The sequence below is a fragment of the Hyperoodon ampullatus genome (assembly GCF_949752795.1).
Source record: "Hyperoodon ampullatus genome assembly, chromosome: 15".
NCBI classification, from domain to species: Eukaryota; Metazoa; Chordata; class Mammalia; order Artiodactyla; family Ziphiidae; genus Hyperoodon; species Hyperoodon ampullatus.
Window position 1 is genome coordinate 70,154,248 of NC_136928.1, and position 22,890 is coordinate 70,177,137.

Here is a 22,890-nt window from a genome sequence, read left to right on the forward strand (position 1 = left end):
GACAATATTTCAATTAACTTTAGCCCTTAAAAGAATGCACTGCTAAAACCTCCTGTTTTCATCAAATCACCTTTTTTGTTTATTTACTTGTTGATGTCTTTTTTTGTTATTTTATTATTTTTTTAAATCTGTTTGTGTGTATATTTGGCAGACCAGAAGCTTTGTATGCAGCTGTAAACAAGAAACCTACCTCTGCAGCCTGTACAGTGGGAGAAGGTGAGCTTTTGGCAATTTATAAATTAGATGGAAGTCAAATTAGCTACTGACTTCCCACAGTTGTTACTCTCCTTGTTTCTGTGTCTTCAGTATTAAAGTGAGGTTAGGAAAACCTGCTCCCGCTCTATTTCACATGAATATTGAGGATATAGAAAATATATAGCTGAAAATACTTGACGCTTTTAGAAAATCAGTACTATAAAAATTCAGCATAGACGGCCTCAATAAATAAGATCATAGATAAGTGTTGCAATGAGATAGCATGAAGTTTTTTGTTTTCCTTTTATTATATATCTAGATTATAGATGTTTAGAATATAAGGAAATTTCAGTACATTTAGTTGTTTATGAATTGCACTTGTTTGTTGTTGTTTTTTTGGCCATACTGCACAGCTTGTGGGATTTTTAGTTCCCTGACCAGGGATTGAACCCGGGCCCTCAGCAGTGAGAGTGCAGAATCCTAATCACTGGACCGCCAGGGAATTAATTCCCTGAATTGCATTTTAATTACAGTGTACCATATAAATCATTAAGTAGGATTTGAAATCAAGATACACTTTTTTTTTTTTTTTTTTTTTTTTGCGGTACGCGGGCCTCTCACTGTTGTGGCCTCTCCCGTTGCGGAGCACAGGCTCCGGGCACGCAGGCTCAGTGGCCATGGCTCACAGGCCCAGCTGCTCCGCGGCATGTGGGATCTTCCCGGACCGGGGCACGAACCCGTGTCCCCTGCATCGGCAGGTGGACTCTCAACCACTGCGCCACCAGGGAAGCCCCAAGATACACTTTAATCATAAATATTACAAAGACATTTTTTATTACCCTTTGGGTTGTTTGAGTATCTTAATTTTGATAATGTACTGAAAAATGTCTACCCTTATTTCAGATAATATTTTTATTTAATAGTTGTATAGGTTTATAAATAAATGAATTATATATTCACTGTAAAATTAGTTGAACAGTTTAAGTACATTTTGTTTATATTGCTCAAGAAAATCAGTTTAATGGTAAATTAAACAGTTTATTCAGTATCTACTACATTAGAGATTGTGTGCTACAGCCTGAAATATACACGGATGAATAAAATACAACTTCCCAAGTGCTCACAGTAAAATGGGAAGGCTAGGCATATAATTGTAATAAATTCTATGATGAATGAACAAAAACATAATTTTGAGTAGGACCTATGAATCCACAGAGGTGTCCATGTTGAATCATCTTAAACAATGAGTAGGTTCTTGCTTAGTGACGAAGAGAAAGCTTGGTGGACAGAGGGAAAGGTATGAGCCAAGGCTCAGCTGTGAAAGGTTAGGCAAATCGAGTCACCAGCAAGGCTGCAACCAGAGGTTTACTGTGGAATAACTGCAGTGGAATGATCCTAGGAAAGTGGTGAGGAGTATTTTGGAAAGGACCTGGCTTGTTGCAACATACCTTAACCTTGTAATCATTTTTCATCTTGTTAAGTCAGCTAAATTGAATAATATGGGAATGTGGATAGTAAATAGTTTCTGGCCATCTCCAGTTTATGATCTACAGAGCAAATTTCATGTCAACAAATACAAATAGTACTAGAAGAAAGAAAAAGACTTCTAAAACCTGGTCATTGACTGTTTCTTCTAAGTACTAGGAATCGTCTGAACAAAAAAACAAAGCCGGTATAAAAACTTAGACATTTTCCTTAAGGTTATTCATGAACAAATATTTATTGAGCATCTATTCTATGCCAAGCACTGTGCTAGGAGCTGGGCCATTGTGATGGAAATTGGCCTCTCATACTGATGTCAGCTGAATAGTGGGCATTTCCACAACTATGTAAAAGAATTAAAGAGAAAATAATTTAACAGATTAAACTATATGTAAGAAGGTTAAAAAAAACTTTTCATGTCTTGACTCTCTGTAAAAATACTGATACCTATTTGTAGTTTTGGGGTTATTTTCTGTGACATGATGATGATGATGATGGTGATGATGATACAGTTGGGGAAAAAAGAAACCCTGTGATAAAGTTTTATGTTCAGTCAAAGATGTAATCTTTTTCTAAGAAATTATTAAATAATTACTTCATTCCATTTTCTACCTTAACATCTCTTTACATTAAGTTTCCTTAAGTCACAAGGTCTTTTACAGCAAAATTACTCAAGATCTTGGAGATCAACAGTTTTTTTTTTACTTCTGTAATCTTGCAACCAAAACTAGTTTCTTTTTGCTTTGTTTCCTACAGAGTATATTGCACTTTATCCATATTCAAGTGTAGAACCTGGAGATTTGACTTTCACTGAAGGTGAAGAAATATTGGTGACCCAGAAAGATGGAGAATGGTGGACAGGAAGTATCGGAGATAGAACTGGAATTTTTCCATCAAATTACGTCAAACCAAAAGATCACGAGGTAGAGTTATTTTGATATAGAAACAGAAGCATTCCGTTCCTGTTGATCAGGGTTCATATTTAAAACAGATGCATGTATATGGTTTTGGTCAGGCTGCTTTGGTTACAAGGAAACCACTTAAGGTAGCTCCAGTAAAATGTAGTTTATTATAGGGATCCTGTTAGAGAGATAAGGGCAAAACTATTTCTATGAAATTCCAAGGACAAGAGCCATAGATAGGGGTGGGCCTCATGATAACTGAAGTTAGGGAATGGTCTAGATTCAGGGAGGCTTACAAGGGACCGCCTTGAAGAGTCTGTAAATCTTTAAGGGTCTGACATTAATGTGACCCAGCCCACACTCTGAGTTCCTGCTGCTTTTCATCCCACCACTAGTATGATATAGTGTAGCAGTTCTCAGACTTTTTGGTTTCAGGAACTTTTTACATTCTTAAAAATTATTAGGGACTCCAAAGTTTCTGAAAATATATGGATTATATCTAGCAATACTTTCCATATTAGAAATTGAAACAAATTTAAAAAATATTTATTAATTCATTTTGAAATAACAAAATTAAACCCATTATATGATGACATAAATAACTTGCTTTTTTAAAATTTTTATTTATTTTTTTCTGTTTTTTTAAAATTTATATTCTCTTGCACATAAAAGTCATAAGCACGTATGTATAAATATATATATATTTTTCCTCGTTTTAAGAACCTATCCCACTTTATTTTATTTATTTATTTATTTATTTTGTATGTGTCCAATGAACGTTTATTATTACTATTATTATCATTACTGTTACCACTACTTCTCCCCTTTTAGGAATACAGGGAGAGAGGAAGTGTGCATGTAGGTGGAATTTTTCTGCACCTATACTTTCGGCAGACAATTTGAGATTTAGAAGCCTCTGGAGCAGTAGTTCTTAAACTTTTCTAACTCAGAGAGGCTGGTGAAAATTACAACCTCTCCTTGAATAAATTCACCTACACACAAAATATTGTACACAATTTTGCTAGTGGGATAAGGACCCTTAGAAGGGATAAGCCCTTTTAGCATAAACTCTAGACTTCCCAGGGTGGTGGGACAAGGAGCCAGTTGCAGTTCTATAGACAGTGTTTACAAGCACTACATTACGTGTGGAGATAGAACACAGACACATTTAAAAGAGACTTTAAAATAGCCACTAACCTCATGTAGCCAACGTTCAACAGAGTAATAATTAATATGTGTCCAAGCCTCTGTTGAACATTCTGGAAAATGCAAAGATCTATAAGACTCTAGACCTCAGGGTCTCAGATTCTTGTGGTGGAGAAGTACTAGACCAGAGACATGTTCAAAGTCCAGAGGCATGGAGCCAGGAGCCAGCTTGCTGGAAGTGGCAACTGAGTGGCTACACTCATTACTGTAAAGCTAATGATGAATTAAAAACATATTTACTGAGCTGCTGCAGTCGATAAAAGCCCCAATTAAGGCACCATTAAGGGACTTAACAGCGTAGTGGTGGGGAAGCATTCCTGAAAAGGTTTAATGATCTCAGATCCTGACATAGCCGGGAAGTCGTTAGTCATTAATGCCACGTCTGGATCTCGATTATGAAGTTCTCTATAAGAAAACACTTGGCATATAATAGCACACAAGATTATACCTGATTTGTTACAGAGAGCAAGATATACCTTTTCAAACGTATTTTTAAATCTGTATGTGTTCAGGTAAGAAAAGTGGCCAATTATGAGCAGAAACTGCGTAGTGAAAATCCATAGCATGATTGCATGCCAATTAGATAAGCATTACCACTCAAGTAAAAAATAATAATAATGAAAATACAAAATGGAACATGGTATTGTACTGATTAATAAGACTGTGACTGTGCCTATAAAGTAATTCGATTAATTCCCAGTGTAATGTGTGGAAACTCCTTTAACATAAAACTACATTGAATCTAGAGAAAATTAAGCAGGTAGAGTCTCTGCCTTCTTAAGTATTCATGCACTTACTCGTTCATTCAACGGCTGTTCACTGAGAGCTGTGTAAGGCTTGGTCAGGGGCACTGGGAAACAGGTGAACAAAGCAGTCAAGGTACTCATGAAAGGTACAGTCCAAATAAATGATGATCGACTGTGATAAGTACAGTGAAGGAACAAACATGGTTCAGGTAACAACAGACTGAAGATCTTTTAAGATGAGGTGGTCAAGGGAAGGCCTCTGAGGAGCTGGTTCAACAAAGACCTGAACTGTAAATAGGCCAGTCTTGAAAAAGCAAGCAGGGGAAGAAATGAGGGGTGGAATTTTTTGGCTATTTAACATCTGAATTCCTTTCCTGAATTCCTTCCCACGGTGTGAGTCTTGGTAAGGGGCAGGCTTCTCCAAAGCCCACCTACTCACTTTCCTAGCCTTCCTTGCAGTTAGGGTTTGGGAACATGACCCAGGCTTGGTCAGAGTCATCTGTCCAAGGCAGTGAATCAGGAACTGGTGATACCAAAAAGCAGAGCTGAGAATTTCTTTTGGTGGCAATGAGTGTGGTAGCAACATTCAGTTTTTGGAGCAGTGATTCCAAGATATCCTTGTCTAAGGGAGCATTGCATTCAGAGGCAAAGGCAACAGAGCCCTCTTCAGGCTGGTTCTGGGTGTGATTTTGGCTGAAGTTCTGTTTGTCCAGCTTTGCTTTGTCTCTTCCTAATCTCCAAACCTCGTATTGCAGCCTTCCTGGAAGTTCTGTGAGCCACCCAGTACACTCCGTTTGTCTTAGGCTTAAATCAGCCAGAGTCGGTTTCTGATGATTCCATCTAAAAATCCTGATAGACTGGAGTACGTTGCAGGTAGATGCATATGCAATAGCCCTAAGGTGGGAGGAGAGGGAGAGAGAGCTTGGAGGAACCAAGAAAACCCCCCAGTGGCAGCATTAGTGAAAAAGGTAGCAAGTGAATAAGATGGCTGCAGCCGGCGAGCCAGGCAAGAGCCAGAGCAAGCAGGTATGCGTAGCAGAAGCCGGAAATGTGCTGGACCTAGCCTTTTCTCAGGGACACTCAACTAGCTCCCATGTCCTCATGGGATGTGTCTCTACTGGTCTCTGAGGACTCTGAGGCAGCGCTGAAGGGTTCTGGTTGGGTGGTTGCCACTCTGCTGTGCCAAGGAATTCCAGACTGTTCTCTACGGAGAAGGCTAAGCCTGAACTTGCCATTTCCAGCTCTGTGAGATGGCTCTCTCTTGCTCTCCTTTAAGTACCAAGATATGTATCTCCAAAGGCATTTATAGCATTAATTTGGTTATATGTTTTTGAGTGTCATATCCATCATTAGACACTAGCTAACTCCCTGAGGTCACAGTGGGGAGGTGGGATGATTGCATGCCTTGGATTAAGACAGATCTGGATTTTATCTCAGACAAGTTGCTTCACTTCTCTGAACCACAGTTTTCTCATTTGAAAAATGAGGATACTAGTACCTCATTGAGGATTACATGCCCTGTAAGTTGCTATACAGTGCCTACCACATAGTAGGCACTCTGTGATACTACTCCTTTGCTCCTTAGTATTTCATGGAATTGAATAGAATCTTCTGCAGCTAGGAAAACAATATAAAATCCTTGCTTTTGTGCTTACCTTACTGTAAAGTGCTAATTTAGAATAAAGTAACTTACATTGCTTTCTTAGTTCAGAATTTGTTCATGAAAATATCCTTTTTCTTAAAAATTCCCTAAAGAGTTATTGCCATTTATTCAGTTCACTCCAGCAAAATTACTACCCCCGCAGAAAAGGACCATTTTTCCCCTTCTAACATCCCTATATTAATGATGTAGACTACAATTAAAACACTGCATCCAAAACCAGAAGGTAGATTTTGGTTTTTTTTTTTTGCGGTACGCAGGCCTCTCACTGTTGTGGCCTCTCCCATTGCGGAGCACAGGCTCCAGACACGCAGGCCCAGCAGCCATAGCTCACGAGCCCAGCCGCTCCGCGGCACGTGGGATCTTCCCAGACCGGGGCACAAACCCGTGTCCCCTGCATCGGCAGGCGGACTCCCAACCACTGCGCCACCAGGGAAGCCCAGATTTTGTTATTCTTGGGAAACAGAGGAAGATATTACTCAAGCCTGATTGTCTTAGCCAAAATATTCCCTTATGTAATATTCCTTGGCCTTGAGTCTTTTTCATTTTAAGAACTTGAAATCATAGATGTTCTATAGGTTTGTCATTGATTGACCAAATACGTAACTCAGCTCTGAAGATATTAAAAACTTTAAAACATCACAAAACAAAAATCCTAGAGCCTCCCAAGCCCCTTGCTTACTGACTTGAACACCTTAATTTAATCTAATGAGTTGACAGTCTTAGAATCCTTTTCTTTCCTCCTTGGCTGCTGGTCTTTTTTTTTTTTTTTTTTTTTTTGAATTTTTGAATTTTATTTATTTTTTTATACAGCAGGTTCTTATTAGTTATCCATTTTATACATATTAGTGTATACATGTCAATCCAAATCTCCAATTCATCATACCACCACCACTTTCCCCCTTGTTGTCCATACATTTGTTCTCTACATCTGTGTCTCTATTTCTGCCCTGCACAATGGTTCATCGTACCATTTTTCTAGGTTCCACATATATGCATTAATATATGATATTTGTTTTTCTCTTTCTGACTTACTTCACTCTGTATGACAGTCTCTAGATCCATCCACGTCTCAACAAATGACCCAGTTTCGTTCCTTTTTATGGCTGAGTAATATTCCATTGTATATATGTACCACATCTTCTTTATCCATTCATCTGTCGATGGGCATTTAGGTTGCTTCCATGACCTGGCTATTGTAAATAGTGCTGCAGTGAACATTGGGGTGCATGTGTCTTTTTGAATTATGGTTTTCTCAGGGTATATGCCCAGTAGTGGGATTGCTGGATCCTATGGTAATTCTATTTTTAGTTTTTTAAGGAACCTCCATACTGTTCTCCATAGTGGCTGTATCAGTTTACATTCCCACCAACAGTGCAAGAGGGTTCCCTTTTCTCCACACCCTCTCCAGCATTTGCTGTTTGTAGATTTTCTGATGACGCCCATTCTAACTGGTGTGAGGTGATACCTCATTGTAGTTTTGATTTGCATTTCTCTAATAGTGAGGTTGAGCAGCTTTTCATGTGCTTCTTGGCCATCTGTATGTCTTCTTTGGAGAAATGTCTATTCAGGTCTTCTGCCCATTTTTGGATTGGGTTTTTTTAGTATTGAGCTGCATGAGCTGTTTATATATTTTGGAGATTAATCCTTTGTCTGTTGATTCATTTGCAAATATTTTCTCGCATTCTGAGGGTTGTCTTTTTGTCTTGTTTATGGTTTCCTTTGCTGTGCAAAAACTTTGAAGTTTCATTAGGTCCCATTTGTTTATTTTTGTTTTTATTTCCATTACTCTAGGAGGTGGATCAAAAAAGATCTTGCTGTGATTTATGTCAAAGAGTGTTACTCCTGTGTTTTCCTCTAAGAATTTTATAGTGTCCAGTCTTACACTTAGGTCTCCAATCCACTTTGAGTTTATTTTTGGGTATGATGTTAGGGAGTGTTCTAATTTCATCCTTTTACATGTAGCTGTCCAGTTTTCCCAGTACCACTTATTGAAGAGACTGTCTTTTCTCCATTGTATATCCTTGCCTCCTTTGTCCTAGATTAGTTGACCCTACGTGCATGGGTTTATCTCTGGGCTTTCTATCCTGCTCCATTGATCTATATTTCTGTTTTTGTGCCAGTACCATATTGTCTTGATGTAGCTTTGTAGTATAGTCTGAAGTCAGGGAGCCTGATTCCTCCAGCTCTGCTTTTTTCCCTCAAGACTGCTTTGGCTTTTTGGGGTCTTTGTGTCTCCATACAAATTTTAAGATTTTTTGTTCTAGTTCTGTAAAAAATGCCATTGGTAATTTGATAGGGATTGCATTGAATCTGTAGATTGCTTTGCATAGTATAGTCATTTTAACAATATTGATTCTTACAATCCAAGAACATGGTATATCTCTCCATCTGTTTGTATCATCTTTAATTTCTTTCATCAGTATCTTATAGTTTTCTGCATACAGGTCTTTTGTCTCCCTAGGTAGGTTTATTCCTAGGTATTTTATTCTTTTTGTTGCAGTGGTAAGTGGGGGTGTTTCCTTAATTTCTCTTTCAGATTTTTCATCATTAGTATATAGGAAAGCAAGAGATTTCTGTGCATTAATTTTGTATCCTGCAACTTTACCAAATTCATTGATTAGCTCTAGTAGTTTTCTGGTAGCATCTTTAGGATTCTCTATGTATAGTATCATGTCATCTGCAAGCAGTGACAGTTTTACATCTTCTTTTCCAATTTGTATTCCTTTTATTTCTTTTTCTTCTCTGATTGCCGTGGCTAGGACTTCCAAAACTATGTTGAATAATAGTGGTGAGAGTGGACATCCTTGTGTTGTTCCTAATCTTAGAGGAAATGCTTTCAGTTTTTCACCGTTAAGAATGATGTTTGCTGTGGATTTGTCGTATATGGCCTTTATTATGTTGAGGTAGGTTCCCTTTATGCCCACTTTCTGGAGAGTTTTCTATCATGAATGGATGTTGAATTTTGTCAGAAGCTTTTTCTGCATCTATTGAGATGATCATATGGGTTTTCTTCTAAAGTTTGTTAATATGGTGTATCACATTGATTGATTTGCATATATTGAAGAATCCTTGCATCCCTGGGATAAATCCCACTTGATCATGGTGTATGATCCTTTTAATGTGTTGTTGGATTCTGTTTACTAGTATTTTGTGGAGGATTTTTGCATCTATATTCATGAGTGATATTGGTCTGTAATTTTCTTTTTTTTGTAGTATTTTTATCTGATTTTGGTATCAGGGTGATGGTGGCCTCATAGAATGAGTTTGGGAGTGTTCCTTCCTCCACAGTTTTTTGGAAGAGTTTGAGAAGAATGGGTGTTAGCTCTTCTCTAAATGTTTGATAGAATTCACCTGTGAAGCCATCTGGTCCTGGACGTTTGTTTGTTGGATGATTTTTAATCACAGTTTCAATTTCATTACTTGTGATTGGTCTGTTCATATTTTCTATTTCTTCCTGCTTCAGTCTTGGAAGGTTGTACCTTTCTAAGAATTTGTCCATTTCTTCCAGGTTGTCCATTTTATTGGCATACTTTGTATTTCTGCGGTGTCTGTTGTAACTTCTCCTTTTTCATTTCTAATTTTATTGATTTGAGTCCTCTCCCTTTTACTTGATGGGTCTGGCTAATGGTTTATCAGTTTTGTTTATCTTCTCACAGAACCAGCTTTTAGTTTTCTTGATCTTTGCTATTGTTTTCTTTGTTTCTATTTCATTTATTTCTGCTCTGATCTTTATGATTTCTTTCCTTCTGCTAACTTTGGGTTTTGTTTGTTCTTCTTTCTCTAGTTCCTTTAGGTGTAAGTTTAGATTGTTTATTTGAGATTTTTCTTGTTTCTTGATGTAGGCTTGTATAGTTATAAACTTCCCTCTTAGAACTGCTTTTGCTGCATCCCATAGGTTTTGGATTGTCGTGTTTTCGTTGTCATTTGTTTCTAGGTATTTTTTGATTTCCTCTATGATTTCTTCAGTGATCTCTTGGTTATTTAGTAACATATTGTTTAGCCTCCATGTGTTTGTATTTTTTACGTTTTTTTCCCTGTAATTGATTTCTAATCTCATAGCGTTGTGGTCAGAAAAGATGCTTGATATGATTTCAATTTTCTTAAATTTACTGAGGCTTGATTTGTGACCCAAGATGTGATCTATCCTGGAGAATGTTCCGTGCGCACTTGAGAAGAAAGTATAATCTGCTGTTTTTTGATGGAATGTCCTATAAATATCAATTAAATCTGTCTGGTCTATTGTGTCATTTAAAGCTTATGTTTCCTTATTAATTTTCTGTTTGGAAGATCTGTCCATTGGTGTAAGTGAGGTGTTGAAGTCCCCCACTATTGCTGTGTTACTGTTGTCCTCTTTTATAGCTGTTAGCAGTTGCCTTATGTATTGAGGTGCTCCTATGTTGGGTGCATATTTATTTATAATTGTTACATCTTCTTCTTGGATTGATCCCTTCATCATTATGTAGTGTCCTTCCTTGTCTCTTGTAACATTCTTTATTTTAAAGTCTATTTTATCTGATATGAGTATTGCTATTCCAGCTTTCTTTTGATTTTCATTTGCATGAAATATATTTTTCCATCCCCTCACTTTCAGTCTGTATGTGTCCCTAGCTCTGAAGTGGGTCTCTTGTAGACAGCATATATATGGGTCTTGTTTTTGTATCCATTCAGCAAGCCTGTGTCTTTTGGTTGGAGCATTTAATCCATTCACGTTTAAGGTAATTATTGATATGTATGTTCCTGTTACCATTTTCTTAATTGTTTTGGGCTCCTTTTCTTCTCTTGTGTTTCCCACTTAGAGAAGTTCCTTTAGCATTTGTTGTAAATCTGGTTTGGTGGTGCTGAATTCTCTTAGCTTTTGCTTGTCTGTAAAGCTTTTGATTTCTCCATTGAATCTGAATGAGATCCTTGCCAGGTAGAGTAATCTTGGTTGTAGTTTCTTCCCTTTCATCACTTTAAGTATATCATGCCACTCCCTTCTAGCTTCTAGAGTTTCTGCTGAGAAATCAGCTGTTAACCTTATGGGAGTTCCCTTGTATATTATTTGTTGTTTTTCCCTTGCTGCTTTCAATAATTTTTCTTTGTCTTTAATCTTTGCCAGTTTGATTACTGCGTGTCTCAGTGTGTTTCTCCTTGGGTTTATCCTGTATGGGACTCTCTGTGCTTCCTGGACTTGGGTGGCTATTTCCTTTCCCATGTTAGGGAAGTTTTTGACTGTAATCTCTTCAGATATTTTCTCGGGTCCTTTCTCTCTCTCTTCTCCTTCTGGGCCCCGTATAATGCAAATATTGTTGCATTTAGTGTTGTCCCAGAGGTCTCTTAGGCTGTCTTCATTTCTTTTCATTCTTTTTTCGTTATTCTGTTCTGCAGCAGTGAATTCCACCATTCTGTCTTCCAGGTCACTTATCCATTCTTCTGCCTCAGTTTTCTGCTTTTGATTCCTTCTAGTGTAGTTTTCTTTTCAGTTATTGTCTTGTTATCTTTGTTTGTTTGTTCTTTTATTCTTCTAGGTCTTTGTTAAACATTTCTTGCATCTTCTCGATCTTTGACTCCATTCTTTTTCCGAGGTCCTGGATCATCTTCACTATCATTATTCTGAATTCTTTTTCTGGAAGGTTGCCTATCTCCAGTTCATTTAGTTGTTTTTCTAGGGTTTTATCTTGTTCCTCCATCTGGTATATAGCCCTCTGCCTTTTCATCTTGTCTGTCTTTCTGTGAATGTGGTTTTTGTTCCACAGGCTGCAGGATTGTCTTTATTTTATTTATTTATTTATTTTTGGCTGTGTTAGGTCTTCGTTGCTGCACGTGGGCCTTCTCTAGTTGTGGCGAGTGGTGGCTACTCTTTGTTTGCAGTGTGTGGTCTCCTCATTGTGGTGGCTTCTCTTGTTGCAGAGCACAGGCTCTAGGCACACGGGCTTCAGTAGTTGTGGCTCATGGGCTCTCGAGTGCAGGCTCAATAGTTGTGGTGCACGGGCTTACTTGCTCCGAGGCATCTGGGATCTTCCTGGACTAGGGATCAAACCCACATCCCCTGCATTGGCAGGCAGATTCTTATCCACTGCACCATCAGGGAAGCCCCAAGTAACATGCTTTTAATGAAAAACAACTATGTATTCCTCCCTCCCCAAAAAAGTTTAGTGAAAAGAATGGTATATTCTTTTGGTTGAAGTATATGAAGAAAATTCACCCTCACACAGATATGAGAGGAAACAAATATATTAATAACATTTGCAGATATCTGCAGATACTCTTCTTCGATATTACTACATCAAAACTTGAGAAGTGCTAAATTGTTGTAGGTTAGTTGCAACATGGAATCTGAAGCCATATCAGTGAACATTTCTTATTGTAACATTAAATTCACCAGTCTGTTTTGCACACTGAATATGATAACACCATTCATTGGTCATTTGGGAAATATTGAATCACTGAATTATGCAAATATTCCCCATATTGCTACATTTCATCATATAATATTAAGAAAATCACATTTGTGGCTTAAAGACTGAAACATAAGACATAACACCATAAAACTCCTTGAAGAGATCATAGGCAAAACATTCTCTGACATTGATCGTACCAACGTTTTCGTAGGTCAGTCTCCCAAGGCAATAAAAATAAAAACAAAAATAAACAAATGGGACCTAAGCAACCTTACAAGCTTTTGCACAACAAGGGAAACCATAAACAAAATGAAAAGACAACCTACAGAATGGCAGAAAATATTTGCAAACAATTCAACAGAAAAGGGCTTAGTTTCCAATATATACAAGCAGCTCATACAACTCAACAACAACAAAAAACAAACAACTCAATCAAAAAATGGGCAGAAGACTTAAATAGACATTTCTCCAAAGAAGAAATACAGATGGCCAATACACACATGAAAACATGCTCAACATTGCTGATTATTAAAGAAATGCAAATCAAAACTGCAATGAGGTACCACTTTACACTGGTCAGAATGGCCATCATTAAAAAGTCTAAAGGTAACAAATTCTGAAGAGGGTGTGGAGAAAATGGAACCCTCCTACACTGTTGGTGGGAATGTAAATTGATTCAGCCACTATGGAGAACAGTATGGGGAGGTTCCTCAGAAAACTAAAAATCGAATTACCATATGATCCTGCAATCCCACTCCTGGGCATATATCCAGACAAAACTATAATTCAAAAAGATACATGCAGGGGGAGGGATAAATTGGGAGATTGGGATTGACATATACACACTACTATATATAAAATAGATAACTAATAAGGACCTACTGGGAACAGGGGACTCTACTCAATACTCTGTAATGACCTATATGGGAAAAGAATGTAAAAAAGAATGCATGTATGTATATGTATAGCTGATTCACTTTGCTGTACAGCAGAAACTAACACAACATTGTAAATCAACTATACTCCAATAAAAATTAAAAGAAAAAAGATACGTGCACCCTTGTGTTCATACCAGCACTGTTCACAATGGGTAAGACATGACAGCAACCTAAATGTCCATCAACAGATGAATGGATAAAAAAGATGTGGCATATATACATATATATATGTATGTATGTATGGAATGGAATTCTACTCAGTCATAAAAAAAGAACGGAATAATGCCATTTGCAGCAACATGGATGCAACTAGAGATTATCATACTAAGTGAAGTAAGTCAGAAAGAGAAAGATAAATACCATATGGTATCACTTATATTTGGAATCTAAAATATAACACAAATGAACCTATCTATGAAACAGAAACAGACTCACGGACGTAGAGAACAGACTTGTGGTTGCCAAAGGTGAGGGGGTTGCGGGAGGGTTGGAGTTGGGAGGATGGGGTTAGCAGATGTAAGCTACTGTATATAGGAGTGGATACATAACAAGGTCCTACTCTATAGCACAGGGAACTATATTCAATATCCTATGATAGGGACTTCCCTGGTGGCACAGTGGTTAAGAATCCACCTGCCAATGCAGGGGACACGGGTTCGAGCCCTGGTCCTGGAGGATCCCACGTGCCACGGAGCAACTAAGCCCGTGCACCACGACTACTAAGCCTGTGCTCTAGAGCCTGAGAGCCACAACTACTGAAGCCCGCACGCCTAGACAAAGAGTAGGCCCTGCTTGCCGCCACTAGAGAAAGCCTGCGTGCAGCAAGGAAGACCCAATGCAGCCAAATAAATAAATAAAATTAATTAATTAATTAATTTTAAAAAAATCCTATGGAAAAGAATGTTAAAAAAAGAATATATATGTATAACTGAATCACTTTGCTATACAACAGAAATGAACACAACATTGTAAATCAACCATACTTCAATAAAAAGTAAATCACATTTGTTAACATAGAAAAGTCCTTTAAGTACTTTGAAGCTGTCAAGCTCATGGTGGTAGATACCAGTTTTCCCAAATTTTAGTTTTCCCTTGAAAGCTTGAGTTTTATTGTTGGCAAAAATCCTGTCAGCTCTTTAACTTGAAGGGACAGGCTTACTTTGTTCATCTTTGAGCAAATGTCTGCTAAATCTCAAGTCTGAATCATTTGTCATTAGTCATTTTTTCAAATAAAAACGCTCCATGAAAAACCTAGTTTAGGACACAATTTAATCACCTAAGGCTTTTCCGTGAGACAACCCTTGTACTTCAGTATGCAGCAGAAATGCTTTGGGCACACTTCATTTAGTCACCCAGACTCTTTAAAAGATGTGTATCTGAGGATTAGGACTTAGTAAAATTTTTACTGCTTGATCAAGGACATGCTTAAGTGAAACTGGCCTTGTTTTCCTTTGAGCACGTGGCTGTGAAGAGTATTACAACTACTAGTATTATTTGGCACCACTGCTGTGATTTGTGCTAAGACATCAGCAATTTTACCCACCAGTGTAACTGTCAATACAGCAAAAGAGGCAAATAATAATGTCTTAGTACTGTTATGAAAGTAGTTTTTATCTTCCAGACCCCTGAAAGGGGCTAGAAGGACTGCCCCCAGGGATCCACAAACCACACATTGAGAACCACAGACTGCTTAGGTTGGCTTCTGGCTCTGCCACTTAGAGGCTAGGTGACCTTGGATAAGTTACTTCACCTTTCTGTGTTCCACTTTCCTTCTCTGTAATATGGGGTTGATAATCATAATTACTTAATAGTGTTATTGCAAAAATTAACTAAGTGAATATATGTAAAATTCTTGCAACACTACCTGTTACATAGTAAGTACTCAAAAAATGTTAGCTGTTGACTACCATCAACTCTGCTTGGGTGCTTTTACTACAGCTGTGTTCACTAAGAGAAAAAGAAATTTAACCGCTTCCCTTGTCTTGCTCATCCTATAAATCAAACAGGTCATAGTTGCTGGGGTATGCATTTTTTGTTCTTAGGTCAAGTTCAGGAGGAACATGGCAAAAAATTTAAAATAACATTACCTTGTATGCAGCAGGAGCTAAACTCACATATGCCTTAACATACCCAGAGCACATTTGTTTTATGTGGTAGACATTGATTCTAACCCCATTGATACATGAAATGTATTTGTGTTTACGTTTAATATTCAGGAAAGATTCAGAAAATGAGCTATTCCTGTTGAGTCAGTGGATGCCAACATCAGCTACTTGTATATAATGTATTCTGTCAGAACCAGATCTCCCCATAAGTGTTGGATTCTTAATTTATTTGATTAATGTAAGATTAATCATTATTTTGCTCTTACTTGAAAGAAACAAGGACCCTGGGAATAGAAGTCTCTAGTTCCTAATAGCCTTTGTACTTTTACATCTAGATTGTTGGAAAACAATAAAACAGTATATCTTTTCCTTACAGGATTTTGGGAGTGCTAGCAAATCTGGAGCATCAAACAAGAAACCTGGTATGTATAGTAATGAAGCTGGAAAACTACTGAAGTGTTTAATAGTCTTGAATTCAGTTTCTTATTTTTCCTCTTTTCAGAGATTGCTCAAGTAACTTCAGCATATGTGGCTTCTGGTTCTGAACAGCTTAGCCTTGCACCAGGACAGTTAATATTAATTCTAAAGAAAAATACAAGTGGCTGGTGGCAAGGGGAGTTACAGGTAATAACCTTTAAATAACGTTTATTAACTTTATTATAAAAGTAATGCATACTCATTAGAAAAATAAGGTTAATAAAAATTTTAGATCACCTATAATCATACCACTTGGAGGTAGTCATTATTACCATTTTAGTATCTTATGTTTCTCTCTTGTCTTTTGCCTGTTTATTTTTAAACAGTTGATGTTACAAGTAACAATAGGAAGAGTAATTTCCCTAAAGACATAATTGTTTTCCAATAATAGCTGTTTTAATAAACCACAGGACACTTTCTTAAAGGAAAGCTTAGCATCATCTTTGCCTGGGATAACCCCAGGCTTGCGGTATAACTTCCAGGCTGAGTGCTAAGAAAATACTATTCACTGGACAGTCCCCCCTGCCCCCATAGTCTTATGTTTTTGAAACAGCAGTGCAAGGAAAGGAACTGCAGGAGTAAATGAGCCTGTTTTTTTCATAAAATGTTAACAGAGATAGTAATTGCATGTTTTGATACAGAAAGAGGAGTTTTTTCTCACTCCTAAAATTTCCTTACTAGTTAAAACTAAAAAGCATTTTAGGATTAAAAGATGATGACAGGTGTAAGAGCTGGATTTTTACATGAAATTGATATACGATTGTAATATGGAGGATTAACTTAGCATCATTCTTGCAAATCAGGGTCTTACAGTTTCTAAAGAAAAGTAGAGGTTGAAAATTCAGTATCTTCTTGACTAACCCCCTGAAATTTCACCTTCTGATTTACTTTGAAGATTGACCCAACTAAGTGGGAGATGTGGCTTTCCACAAATTTTGTTTATGATCTCCTGATTAATTATTAACAAAGCCCCAAGAGGTATTTACTGTGAGCTATATCATTAAGTGTTGACTTGAACTTATTAGGAGAACATTAGAAAGGTTTTTTTAGTTTATAAATATTATTTGTGTGAAATATGCAGAGAAATTTGAGCCTGAAAGATCTCCAAATAGACTTCTACAAATAGTGTTGAGATGCATATTGAATCTTCCAGTTGTTTAATACTGACGTGGAAGGCCGATGCAGAATTCAGGTGTTCACAAGACACCCTCCCTTCTAACACCAGTCATAAGTTTGGAGGTCCCCAAGACCACTCCCGAGTTCAGTAATTCGCCATAAGGGCTCACAGAAGGCTATTATACTCATGGTTATGGATTATTACAGCAAAAGGATTTAGATTAAAATTAGCCAAGGGAAGAGATGTATGGGGCAGAGTTCAGGAGGATTCCAAACACAGAGCTTCCAGTTGTCCTCTGCCCATGGAATCATGGACATCATTAAATCCTCCTGGCAACAATAGCCATGGAGTATTGCCAAGCAAAGCAGCTCACTTGAGCCTTGGTTTCCAGAGTGTTTACTGGGGCCCCATCACGTAGACACAGTTGACTGCCCACATGGCTGAACTCAGTCTCCAGTCCCTCCAGAGGTTGAGTTCATACTATGACCCAGAGGGCCCACCATAAATCACATCATTAGGCTATCTGGCATGGTTAAGGCCCCCACATAAAGTGAGACACTCTTAACAGTCAAGACCTTCCAGAGGTTTAGAGATTACCTTATTACCTTCCAGGAGCCAAAGGCAAAGACCAGACCTCTCTTTGGGCAAGTTTAAATTCTTTACTACACAGCCAGGGTTTTTCTCATTTTTAGTTTATGTCTCAATAATTGTCTTTAGTCTCATCTTTTATATTCTTTTTGCTAATTTTATAGGCCAGAGGAAAAAAGCGACAGAAGGGATGGTTCCCTGCCAGCCATGTTAAACTTTTGGGTCCAAGTAGTGAAAGAACTACACCTGCCTTTCATCCTGGTATGGAAATGGGTTAACTTGTATTTCATCTTAGAGAAGTTTTGTTAAAACTTAGCCCTTCTTAGATTAGCTGATTCTTTGAAAAATATTTTAGAATTTGTTCTTTCCTTACCTCTGCCTAAAAGTAATATTTCAATGAGAACTTCCTTTCTAAAAAGTTCTGTGTAGAAACAGCCAACTGTTCGGTGATACTTGAACTACCTCACTCCTTGAAATATTTTAATTGCTATACCATCATACTTTAAAGCAAACCAGCTGCTTGGATTTCTAACTGCATTTGGGAAATTCTTGTTTTTGTAAAACAGGGAATGGGGGAAGGAGGGTGGGAGAAAACAGCTAAAGGGAAATTTTAGCTGAATTTTAACATATGATCCTTGTAGGAATAATTATTTTGTTTGTTACTTTGTTGTTCTTTTTCTGGTAGTGTGTCAGGTGATCGCCATGTATGACTATATAGCAAATAATGAGGATGAGCTAAACTTCTCCAAGGGGCAACTTATTAATGTTTTGAACAAAGATGATCCTGACTGGTGGCAAGGAGAAATCAATGGGGTGACTGGTCTCTTTCCTTCAAATTATGTTAAGATGACAACAGACACGGATCCAAGTCAGCAGTGTGAGTAATATCAAATTATTTACTTCTTAACTAGTGCATAAGCTTTAATGTGCAACATTGCATTCATTACTGCTCTGAATCAGATCTTAAACTTAGCACTCTTAGCAAATGTTATATTAACGTTTAAAGTAAGAAAATATAACAGGAAACTTTCACAAGTTAAGAAGTTATACTGCTTTTTTTCAAATACTTTTTTCCTAGCTTCAGACCCTACTATTAGATTTTATCTGAAAAAAGTTCTAATTCTCTCATGGGTTCTTTGGTATGATAACAGTCTATACTGCAACTTCCCTTTACACCAGCCTTTTTCAGCTTAAAATAAAGAGTAGCTGGCAATTACCCTATTTACCTATTCAAAATGACCCTTTTAGTGCACAGGTGCTATTAATTTTGCAACCTCCTCATTTATTTCCCACATTTTTACATATCATCCAGGTTAGGAGAAAATTTAAAAGAAAATGATAAAATTTATTTTATAAATAAAGTGCTTGCAAAACTCATTAGGTGATTTTTTTTAGGTAGATAACTCATACTGCAAGAGATATATGAATTAAGATCTATTTCACTACTTTTACAACAAGGGTCCAGATCTCAATGTATGAGATTTGGTATTACATAAAATTATCTCTTGGTAGTTACCTAGCCTTTCTTATATTTGAGAATAAACGTAGCATTAATAATTAGAGAATAAACAGTACTTGGAAATATTTTTTACTTTTATAAAATAGATGTCACTTTTCCCCACTCTTTTGATTTTTTTGTCTTCTTAAATAAAATATGTCATGATTTATATTTTTCTCATTCTTGTAAAATTATTGAAAAGCTTTAGCCTTTCGTTTTAACTTAGCTTCTAAGAACATATAAATGGTAAAAAGCTGAGATGTGTTTATGATTCAGTGCAAGTATTGTGAATTTACTTTGTACTATATAATTTTAAAATCTTAGTGCATTATTTTCACTTTAGAGCTTATAAGATCGTTTGGATTTTGGGAGAAGACTTTTCTTTAGATAAAGCAACTGAATTTCCCAATTTGGAGGTGGAGTCCAGTTTTTTATGGTTTGAATATTCCTAAAAGTATCTCAGGGTTTTAGGAGAGGTAGTAAAGAAAATTATAACAACTTGGATTACCTAAATGAATGACCATTTTTAAACTCTGCTGATGGTTTGGCAGTTTTCAGTGCTTGCCAGTTTATTGGATTAATTAGAAATACCTGAGGTGTCTTTCCTGGACCTGAGAGAGGAAGGTACTTTTCAAACCTACTGGGTCTGGAAGATCTTTGACTAAGTGATCCCTGGAGGCATTCTGGTTTGTCAGTACATTTGGCTTTTATAGTGTCTACAATGTAAAGTGATAGTTTTCCAAAGGTTTTGTTGTTGTTTATCTTGTTTTTCAGTGGCGGAACTTTTTTCCAATTAAGTCGTATATAATAAGGAATACAAAGAACAGATAAAAGCTGTTCTAAAGGAAGAACAGCCAGGAGTGTATGAGTCAGTGAAAACTGGTTAAGTTTTAGACTATCATTTGTGTTTCTGTAGCCCTTATAAATATTACTTGCATTTTATTATGTAGTTAGGATGTTTTCTAAAGATTGAGAATTTTAATAGTTCAAATTTGTTGATGTGGCATGTAATCAGTAGAATTTTTTCTCACCCACTTGATTTACTTTATGTTCATTTTATTCCTCATTTTTCTTTTTATAGGACCCAATGTTGTCTTCCAGTGTGAAAGCACCCCAGAGACCCACTATCCAAGTTTGACTCTAGCGTGGAGGCAGGGCAGGCAGCCCTGATCAAATATCTCCTACACAATTCGTTAACTTCGTTCGAATGTTAGAGCCACTTGTGATTATCTCTTCGTGTTTCTAATTTACAGTTAAAATTTATTTGTAACAAGTTAAAGGATAGTGGGTCTTTGTGTGGCTTTCCCTGCTGTTCACTCTGGCATCCTTTAGCATTTTTCTTCTTTTTTAATTTGGTAATTGTAGGTCATTAGCATGCATGTTGAGTTTGCCCTTACATGGTGGGAGTTCAAACACACAAAGACCCACTATTTGCACAAACTTTTCTCGCTGGTTTGGAATGGGCTGCCATGCTTTTCTAATGTTATTGCAATATGTATATTCATTACAGAATTCAGAATTGCTTATGTTTTGCTATTATGTTTGATCTAATCACAGTGAGCTCTTAATTGGTTCAATATGTGATTTGTCCCTCAGTATGCGCTGTTTATTACTTTCTAATATGCCACTATGAGTACCAATATTTAAATTTGTTTAAAGGCCAAGGATTGGAAATATCCTTCTCTCGATTTTCTGTGTATTTTGGGGTGGGAGCAATAACACTTTGAGGGAACTTTTCTTATCTCACAGAAGAGGAAAGTGGCCTGCCCCAGCAATATGTGCAGAGCAGGGTATGTTTTATCTGTTCCGGCTGCCCAAGAATGAGTCCTGTACATGGGAGTTCACTTGGGATCTCTGTGGTCTGGGCTCATGAAGAAGCTTCATGTGCTGCAGCGGTCAGTTGTTACTTCTTTACTAATGAGCTAAAAATGGATTATTTTTGAGGAATGAAAGGCTCCCTTCATTGACCATGAGATATGAAACCTTCCCTTCCTTAGAGCATTTATATCTGTACATTTTGAAGTCAAAATTCATGTTATCTATTTTAATTAGGTGACTACTTGTCCCAGGTCACAAAGGGACACTGGTTGACACTCTTCTTAATGTATTTAGTAAAGATCATAAGGAATCCTTGAAGAATTTAAATGCCCATGAAGTAGGCAGACAGTCTCTGTCTAGTTGAGAATGAATTCAGTGAAGGAAAGATGTGTGAGAGCTGGCATTCCTCTATGTCCATGAAGCTGCTTTGTGGCTAGAGGGTTGATTTTACCATTCAGAATTCTCTGGCTACTATCTATTCTTCAACCACATTGGCTACTTTGGCATAGGATTTTACTTCTTTTCCTTGAATGGAAAACTTTAAAGATAATAAACATTATTATAAACTAATAAACATGAGAGTACTTAGCTGAAACAAAAGGGAGTTTTAGTGGTCAGTATTAAACTATATTTGAAAATCAATGAGAAGTTTATGCAATTTAAAATGTTTACAAACTGCAGTGCAATCTACTGTTTATGAATGTCCAAGTATTATCAGGAAAAGTGTACATACAATCACAGAGTCTTATTTCCTCACACAGTTCTTTAAGAAGAGTGAAATATGTTTTTATATATCTGAGTTTTAAGTTACAGGCATATTTGTGCAATATTTGTGTAAATGAGCCTATTCATTATAAATGAATGATTTTAGTCATACATTGCCTAAATCATAACTTTACAACACTTGAGAAAGAATCAACAGTTTAGTTAGAACGTCACAAAGTTCAAATGTCTGTGTTCCAAAATACTTCACATCATTGGGATGTATGGTGATATGTATGTGTGCTCCCTGAGGCAGGGATTTCTAGTTATTAGACCACCTCAACTTTTAGCATTTGGCATCATCATGATACTTTTTTTTTTTTTTTTTTTTCGCGGTACGCGGGCCTCTCACTGTCGTGGCCTCTCCCATTGCGGAGCACAGGCTCCGGACGCGCAGGCTCAGCGGCCATGGCTCACGGGCCCAGCCGCTCCGCAGCATGTGGGATCTTCCCAGACCGGGGCATGAACCCGTGTCCCCTGCATCAGCAGGCGGACTCTCAACCACTGCGCCACCAGGGAAGCTGTATCATGATACTTTTATAAAATATGACATATAGGAAAGCAATAATACCATTTTACAGGTGGCATAACAGATTTGCCTGTGGTCACTAAAGGGTAGAGTGTAAAGACTGAGTCCTTGTGAATTCAGCTGATCTTCTAAATTGTACAGTTTACTTGGTCTTGCCTTTTATTTTCTGAACTTTTTGCTTTTGCAACCATTAGTTGGGTTCAAATTAAGGGCAGTTACTTTAAATCCATTTTAAACCCTGAGGTTAGAAATTAGACCACTTAATTAGTCACATGATTTGGTATAACATTTTCTCCTTATAATTTTGAATTTGGGTTTATTTAATACGCTGATAAATTATTTCAAAAGTATTTTTGTAGCTCAAATTGCTTCACTTTTACACTGATAAATATAGATTATTAAGAATGACATTCAGGTAGAGTTTAGTATCTGTAAATCAGTTCGCAAATAATGTATTCATCAGGTACCTATGGACTAAATCACA

General features: G+C 37.1%; 1 protein-coding gene across 2 annotated transcripts in view; it reads left to right on the forward strand.

The window, feature by feature from the left end:
• ITSN2 (intersectin 2) overlaps positions 1 to 22,890 on the forward strand; it is a gene marked incomplete at its 3' end in the record, with an annotated part of 138,247 nt that overhangs the window by 76,937 nt on the left and 38,420 nt on the right. For both annotated transcript variants that reach the window (XM_079721309.1, XM_079721310.1), the window contains 6 exons: positions 152 to 216; positions 2,434 to 2,600; positions 15,994 to 16,039; positions 16,120 to 16,241; positions 17,964 to 18,060; positions 18,485 to 18,676. In XM_079721309.1, the coding sequence (XP_079577435.1) occupies positions 152 to 216; positions 2,434 to 2,600; positions 15,994 to 16,039; positions 16,120 to 16,241; positions 17,964 to 18,060; positions 18,485 to 18,676 (689 nt within the window). The remainder of the gene's footprint in view (positions 1 to 151; positions 217 to 2,433; positions 2,601 to 15,993; positions 16,040 to 16,119; positions 16,242 to 17,963; positions 18,061 to 18,484; positions 18,677 to 22,890) is intronic.